The following is an 8,988-nucleotide window of genomic DNA, read 5'->3' on the forward strand; positions in this document are numbered from 1 at the left end:
TTAGGTAACCAATCGGACTCTCTCCACCCATCATGCAAAATCTCTCTATATTTATTTAGTGATAGCACACATTTGTTTTCCAGCATGCTGCTTTACATATTTTCCATGTGATTTACATGGTTGCTATTTTAATTTGTCCTGGAGATATAATCATAATAATAGTCCTGGAGATATAGACTATATCCTGGAGATATAGATATCCTGGATGTTACGGTCCCACAAAATATGAGTCTAGGATTCAGGGACACATAACATAAAAGATCGACAACGAAGTGCGTGATCCAATATTTATTATAACTCAAACAAATCACAAATTAACCAAAAAATGAGAGACGGGGAGCTCAGCAACAAAGGGAAAGGAAATACAACCCACAGCTGAGACTCCCCGCTCCTCAAGTTCAAAACGGTAAACAATGGCGAAACGGCGTTGAGCTGGTCTCTCTCCCAAGGCCACCTCCTTCTGTTTTATCTCCGGTCCTTACCCAGCACCACCAATCAAAACTAAAGAAAACGGAAACAAGATAACATTAACATAATTAACATAATAAACCTTAATTAGAGGACTCCAGGCCAGGCGTTCGTGATACACGCGTATATAGTCATGTGTCATATTGTGTCACATAATGTATATTCTGGTCAGTGTTTGCTAATCTAAATGTTTATTAGTTTACTAGGTTGCTATAGTGTTAACTACTTTACTGATTTTTAATACATTTAATGTTGAAAAGAAGGACATTATTGGCCAGTTTCACAGACAAGGTTTAAGGTAGTCCCAGACTAAAATGCATGTTTGAGCTGTTTTAAATAAAAGCAACTTGCACTGGCATATCTTAAAACATGTCACTGCCATTATTTTGTCTCAAGATGCACACCAGTAATGTTTTTTTTTCTGAGGGATGTTTAAAAAAGCTACTGAAATGTCCTATTTTAACTAAGGCCTAATCCTGGCTTAATCTAAGCCTTGTCTGTGAAACCAGGCCTATGTGAAACTCTTTGAGTTGTTTAGTAAAGTCATTTGGTCCTCTTATTTTAGTTTTTTTTTTTTTTTTTTAACGAGGTAAAGGAGTTAGATAAAAAGGTAATTTATTTAGATTTAGATTACCTAAATGGTGTATTCTACATGAATATATTACTAAATACAGTTTTAGTCATGCCATTTGTAACCAATATCAAATTACATTTCTGGAGTAATATACATAGGCCTAGATACATAAGACACATGTCGTCTTTAAATAAATGCATAAAAAAATCATTAAGCTGTCATTTATGTGTATTCATAAAGTCAAAGGGTAATCTAATAATGTGGTCTAAGTTTAAATGTTAGAAAAAGCAATTCATTTTAAGACATCTTGCCATACCAAAAGTGGACGTTTCTGTAGAATGACCCTGCGTTAGTTGAGTTCCTCTCAGCATCAGCACAACGCGGTGACGTCATCAGCCCTCGTCAAGTGTCTCGCATAACGATTTACATTTCATCTTTTTTTTTTTTTAAAGGTCCCATTCCATGGATTATTTTTATTATTTTATAATGTTTCCAGGGGTGCCCTTATAATGTTAGTATGTTTTTTAGATCAAAAATTGTTATAATTTAGAAATAAAAGGCATATTTCCTAGCCTGATTTCATTCCCTGGTTTGAACGCTCTGTTTGAAGGGGCGTGTCTGCTGTGAGACTGCAGTGTAAACGCCCTCTGCTGTGATTGGCTGACATGCTTGCATATGATATATCTGGCATTACATGTGGAACTATCTGGAAAACTTTTACTATTACAGCTATTAAGTTATACGTTTTTACTATTACAGCTATCTGGATTAACGAATCGTGAGAAGTTTTTTAAGTATTTAGGTCTATTCCCATCACATAAAAGGTTGCAGTTATGAGCATTGAGCAGATGACAGCCTGTTGATCGCGTGAAAGATCTTATCATTGCAACGCAGTTTCTGCACTCACTAATGATTTCACCAATGCAAACATGAGGTATATAAATACAGTAAGAGCTTCGTTGTGCAGTGTAACAGCGTCATTGATTTCATAACGAGTTTTGGCAAGAGTCCAGATAAACTCGCGCTGTGTCACCGACAGCAGCTTGGGCGATTGGATTGTTCTTTGATCGCTTTCTGTATATTAATCACAGTTTAAGTAAGATTATTTTCATCCTACTAAGAGAAACGAACGATGTGAAGAGTGATCGCTACTTCCATATTAAATCACTACTTACCGCTTGCTGGAATATAGTTGAAAACAGGACTCCATCACCATCAAAGGCCACACGTAACACGTCATCACTGTGCTCGTGGTAATCTCTCTGGAACATGGTGGCTGCACCATATCCTGGAAAACATTGCCATCACCATTTATTCCACTTATTTGCCATCACCACTTTTTCACTGCAGCACTGGATTTATGTAATGCTCTCTTTTGCCTCATTCCACAGATTTCCCCCCACTCAGCTTAGAAGATACAGAAAAAGCCAGTCTTAGACTGTTTATAAGGAGTGTTGGGGGTAACGCATTACAAGTAACACAAGCTATGTAATCAGATTACTTTTATTCAAGTAACTAGTAATACATTACTTTTAAATTTACAGCAAAATATCTGAGTTACTTTCAAATAAGTAACACAAGTTACTTTGCTTTCTCATTTTTTGACTGACTCTCCTGTCCCCATGTTGAGAGAAATCATGAGTAAGTGCAGAGGCGTTGTGTGCGCTGTGTGATCATGATGGGTTTAGTTGTTCTAGACTAAATGTGAGCAGGTGTTTACTCATCTCACTTGCATAAAACAGATTTAGTATTCCTCAAAATGAATAAAAACTGTGAAATGCGAACAAAATATTACAAACCTTAAGTAATTAAATATGTTAAATAACACGAATATCCTCTATGTATTTAATCTAATTTTATTAACCACTTTATTAACCTTCTCAGGCGACCTATTTTTCTGCAATCCAGAATGGGAGCACAGCTGAGAAGAGCTGTGCCATCTAATGTACTTTGTTGAATTTGCATTTCCTTCATTTTTCCATTCATTTCACATTTGGCGAGAAAGGCCCTTTACAGTACATTTGCCAAAACTAGAACTTTTGTTTTTGTTATTAAAAAACAAACAAACAAGCAAGCCCAAGTGAGGAAAAGTAACGCAAAAGTAATGTAATGCATTACTTTCCATAAAAGGTAACTAAGTAACACAGTTATTAAGGGAGTAATGCAATATTAACACATTACTTTTAAAAGTAACTTTCCCCAAAACTGGTTATAAGTACTTGCAAAAAATGTCCAAAAGAGAAGATATTGTTTGTAAATTCTTTAATATAACAGCGATATTGGTAATATATGTTGCTGTGAGTAATGGATGCAAACCTGTTTATAGTTGAAACTGCTCTGACATAAATGAAGAAAAAATAAATGAAAAAACTTGATGCATCACCTGCATTGATGGCGTCTCTCACATCCTGTGGGTTTGTGGACAGGTAGAGAACAGGCTTGATCTCCTTAAGATGATCAAGGAGGGGTTTTTCACCAGTGATCTCACAGACTCGGTCAATTATCAGATCTGGACAGACAGCATCACAACATTGTGTTTAGTATAATAACATGACATCTTATTTATTTATACTGAAATTAGTTCATACTGCAGTTCATAAAAAAAGAACATTCATCATTTAAAATGCCATTGTCACTTTTTTTTTTGCATGGACCACAACAAAAGGTTTTGCAGAATATTCACTCTATTGTTTACCATGTAATGATAGCAGACATGTAGTCAATACGACTGGTGCTTCACTTTACAGTAAATGTTATAAGTAGCCATGTGATATTTTAATGCGAATAGCTGGCTGAAATGCTGTTTCTAGTTTCACTGCATGCATTTATTGTATGGGAAAGAGCATTCTTCAGAATTATAAAATAAAAAAAGAGAGAAACACTCCTCTACTATTACTGTATATTTTGATGTTCTTGTTCAGGTGATTCATGTCCTGTCTGTCGGCAGGTATCACCACTATTACACACCGATCTTTAATGGCTGGGCGCAGCTCAGTCAAACGTTGATTCACCATTGTAAGAGTGCAGAATTATCAAAATACACTAAATACTAACACCTATGTCAAATTAAACAAATTACTTAATCTTTGGGGATTCTTGCTAGTTATAACCAAGTTAAAGTACTGAATTCTCAAAATATATGCACATGGATACAAAAAACTTTTAATATTTAATATTAATATTACTGTTTAATATTAGTGAATTCCAAAAGACCTTTTCATTTCCCAACTGGGTTTACAGGTAAAAGTAAATGCATTATTGATTAACACAGAGAACAATCTGTTAATATAGAGGAAATACATTTTCACTGAATTTCTATACCTTGACAAATGGAAAAGCAACTCCTTTAAAATAGATATCTCCTCTCTCATGTCTGAATAATGCACATGATGACACTGCAATGGTGAATGATGTCACTGAAAAACAAACATACAGAAAGGTTAAAGAAGGGCCAAAAATATTGAATCAATGCTTAAGTGTGAAATAATAGATAATCTAAAATAGATTTAAGATAATGAGAGACAACCATATATTTCTTAGATGTAAGGAAACTTGAACATACTTGTGATCTCAGAGTTTGTTGTAATTTTGTGTTTCCTTCTTTCAGTGCTTGATCGACGTTTTCTCTGTGTGTAGACAACAAAACAATTATTCCATGCTCTAAATCAGTAGTTATTTCATAAATGCTTTACTTTTGGTAGGTCAGAACTATTCATGTAATCCTCAAGTTAAAGAATAAACATTGATCTTAGAAATAGACATGAACACATGAAAGCATTCAAACGTGACATTTGAGTGGCAGATATTAGAAAAGCTTACCTTTAAATTGGTCATTTTACTTTGTGTTTAACTCACGCACACTGTAAAAAAATAAATACATTTTTTTACAAAGGTAAATCTCTGGCAGCAAAGTTTCCATAAAATTACAGCAAATAACCATTTCACAAAATTACATGCAAAAACCGTAAAAATACAGAATTTACTTTAGTTAAAATGAATTAAATTACAGTATATTATTAAACCATGGAAAAATGGATAAATGATGTCAAATTACATTAAAAAACATTTAACTCTCAGAGTAAACAGTAAATTTAGGGCCTTGCCTTGCCTTGCCTGCCTTGTTTTATAAAGTTATTTTATAATAATGCTGTCTATCTACAGTGATTATCTTTAATATATAGTTTTACACAATAATACTTAATAATAGCAAATTTACAGTCAATTTCTGTTAAATTAACTAGTACACAATACCTGCACATTTACTGTATTACTCATTAAACAAACACTGAACATCAAGATACATGAATGATAGGAAATACAAGTTAGTATATAATTTAGAAAATGTAAAAATATCCACATTAAAAGGCAATTGCTGTATACCTTTATACTCTAATATAACATTATTTTATACATTTACAATTACAATGACTTAAAAATTAAAAGAACAATAGAAGCAACAAGTCCCAGTTAGTCTAGCACAGAACACATAAGTTTTTTTTTTTTTTTTTTTTATTAAAACAAAGATTTAGTATTATTGGGTCAAGTGTTTATGAAAAGATGGATCTTTTAACAGTTTCTTGAAAATGTGTTGAGTTGGGCAGGTCATTCCATCAGCAGGGAACAGTCCAGGTAAAGGTCAAAGAAAGTGATTTTGTGTCTCTTTGGGATGATGACACTACAAGGCGCCTTTCACTTGCAGAACACAAGCTTCTGGAGGACGCATAGATCTAAAGCAGTGAGTTTAGGTCTTGCTGCAGCATCTGGATCAATTGCAGAGGTTTGAATGCTGGAAGGCCTGCCAAGAGAGCATTACAATAGTCCGGTCTGGATAGAACAAGAGCTTAGACAAGGAGTTGTGGGCTCCGATAGGAAGGGCCGGATCTTTCTGATGTTGTATAAGGCAAATCAAAAGGATCACAGCAAGTATAGTTTGGCTGAAACCATAAGCAGTTCTGTCTTGGCAATGTTGAGTTGAAGGTGAAGGTAATTCATCCAGCAAGAATTTTCAGATCCTCTGGATGGAATGAAAGGTAGAGATATGTGTCATTAAAGCGTAACTCTCGCCAAAATGCAACCTTGGGTCTTTTTGTGAATCTACCCGAGGCAAACTTTCGTTTAAAAGCATAATTAGAATGGAAACGCTACTTTTAAGATTGACCGTATTTTCGTTTTCGGTCAAATTGCCTTTTGAATGGGAGTGCTTGGGGCACTACTATGATAGCATCAAAAATCTTTATTTTTAAAAGACTAAGAAGGCTCGACACAACATGAAACTTTGCTCAAAGTATCACCAGGGGCTCTACACATGAACTCGAGCATTGAGAACATTATTTGTGTACAGAGAGTTTACTAAAAAGAAAGGTTTTGAACAACTCACTGTAGCTGTTGTAGTTTTTCGGCCACCGGCATTTTGTCAGTCAAAAATAGTCTACCTCCAAATGCGAATGAACTGACTCTGAATTTTAGTATTGTTTCTTATATCAGGATCCTTTTTCAAATTCAAGGTCACTAAACAAGGTTTTCACTAAGGACAAAGCAACAAATTATCCGTGAATTTATATGGAGCTTAGGAGCTTCCATCTTTACTCTCATCCCTGTTACGTTGCACATCTCAATTCTCCAGCGGCATCTTTCAGTGGCATCCAGCGGCAGTCATCCTCTCTGTGCACACTCAGGGTTTTTCCTGGGTCAAAATTGGTCTTCGGTGGTGGCTGACCGACATGGTCATCCACACACAGCAAAGAGTACCCTAGTACCCACATGATCCGCAAGCCCAATATTGCCAATAAATGTTAAATTTAAAATAAATACAAAGAAATAGTTTGTTTTGAAAGATAAAATCCTTTTTTGATAGACCTGATAATTATTTTAGTATAATCATATAAATTAAAAAGTAGCAAAAAAAAAACGTATCGTTAAGATGTGTAATAGTGTAATTTTTTATCATATAAAATTAGCAGCTAGCTAGCAACAGCTTGATTTGTGCTTTGATCTAGTTTCATCTCACTCCAGTGTAACTTTAAACTAAATCATTTTATAGGTAATTTACTACACATTGTCATAGGCCTATACATACTGTGGATTATTAAGGCTAAATTTTACTAAACACTCTTGCTAAATGAGGTAAGCACACTTACTTTCTCATTTCAGATGTGTATGTTCTTCTAAGTAATGATTTGTTATACACCGATTCAGACACTGACGGGCAGACAAATTGCTTTAACCATTCATTATAATGAATCGGCTCAAAGGAGTCATTAGGTCGCGAATCGGACTTTAGCGGACGTGTTGTGTGGGAATCCTGGCTGTTAGGACATCACGAATGATTTGTCAACACACACAAAAAAACCCCACTTCAAACTGGATAGAATTTTTTTTTTTTTTTTGCGTTTATATTCAAGTTGTGTCAGCTGCATGTGCGGAATGCTTGTCACACGTTGTAAGAGAAGATAAGGCAACTTTTTTTTGACTGCAATTCATACCCAGCGCTAATTCAGCAAAAATATATTCTCTGAATGCACCACGTGAAGCATGGATTCGGTTTTCCGACCTTTAGGATCAGTTGATTTTGATGCGAGGGAGAGAGCAAAGACAGAACTGAAGACGGAGAGTGCCCGTGCGGGGGTGGGGCGCTGTGACCGTTCTCTCCGTCACTCCGTCAGTAGCCTGCTTCACTTACAAAACCCAATTACAGATCAAATAAGGCTTTGGCGGGACAAAAAGTCGTTTTGGCGTCCGCCAAAAAAAATTTCAATGTAGGAAAAACCCTGGCACTGCATATTACTGTCATGTTTTGGGTTTTGTTTCTTATTCTTGTCATTGTCATGTGTCTGTGTCTTGTCATGTGATTCCCTGTTTGTCTTTTGTGTCTTGTCATTGGTCATTGGACAGTTAATTTGTTAATTGTCTCCTCAGCCAAGGTGACTGTCCAATTGAGGATTACGTGAGGGAGTTTTGTGAGCTTTGCCATGAGGTAGACATTTGTGATGATATCTTAAAGGACATGTTCCACCATGGACTTGATGAATCGATGTACATGCCTGCCAATACTCCTCACTAGAGCCCTGCACGGGCCAAAAACTCCAGCCCTAACCCAGCCCTGGCCCGTGGTGTTCAAGCCCTACCCGGCCCCAGCCCGACAACGGCTGCAATTTTTTAGCCCAAACCCGACCCGACCCGGGTCCGGCCCGAATGGGCTTAGCGGGTCGGGCCCCATCGGGTCCCGACGGGCTTGCAGACCTAGGCTCTACCCCTCACTGCACTCTGGTGCAGTATATGGACTTTGCTATTTTGTTGAGCGGCTCATTGTTTACTGTGGGCTTTGCAGATGATCCTCTCAGCATGAGCTTCATGTCAGTCCTGCTGAGCCTGAGCTTCATGTCATGCCTGCCAAACCAGAGACTGCTCACATCACAGATTACAGATACAGTATCAGTTGGGAGATATTCCTGAAGAAAAATTTAACATTTAAAATTAATTGACTAATTTAAATAAATACATTAAAAAATTATTGTTAGTAGCAGCCCTAAACATGAACTTTTTTCTACTTTAGCAGTCTTTCAGTCTGATCATACTAAAAATAAACACAAAATACATACTCTTTCTTTGAGGGAATTTAATCTGTACTCTGTTAAAAATGAGAGCTCTCACCTCAGACTCAGTACAATGATGTAATTACCCATAATCCTGTGGGGTATATTTCACTTCACACACACTAGCACTCACTTACACATTGAGGCACACCTGGGAGTCTCTTACACATAAATGGGGTCCGATTTCTGTCATCAGTCCTCATTCTGTTTCCCGCTACATAACACCCTCTGTGGTGCGGCCAGCAGCTGCCGTTTGTTTAACTTGTGACTAAGGCCATAGAAATGAAGGTTTGTAGTGGATGCAGAGAGAAAAGGGCTGTTCTACAAGTTGACTTTGGAATGAGGCTATATTAC

General features: G+C 36.4%; 1 protein-coding gene across 1 annotated transcript; it reads right to left on the bottom strand.

The window, feature by feature from the left end:
• Positions 1-495: 495 nt before the first annotated feature.
• On the bottom strand, positions 496-8,724 carry LOC307149808 (cytosolic 5'-nucleotidase 1A-like; the record flags this gene model as incomplete). The annotated part of the gene is made up of 8 exons (XM_079856374.1): positions 496-501; positions 2,218-2,330; positions 3,426-3,551; positions 3,939-4,064; positions 4,363-4,458; positions 4,605-4,668; positions 8,356-8,428; positions 8,693-8,724. The coding sequence occupies 8 exons, from the start codon at positions 8,722-8,724 to the stop codon at positions 496-498; spliced, it is 636 nt and encodes a 211-aa protein (XP_079712500.1).
• Positions 8,725-8,988: the final 264 nt, after the last annotated feature.

Source organism: Squalius cephalus (genome assembly GCF_949319135.1).
Source record: "Squalius cephalus genome assembly, chromosome: 21".
NCBI lineage: Eukaryota > Metazoa > Chordata > Actinopteri > Cypriniformes > Leuciscidae > Squalius > Squalius cephalus.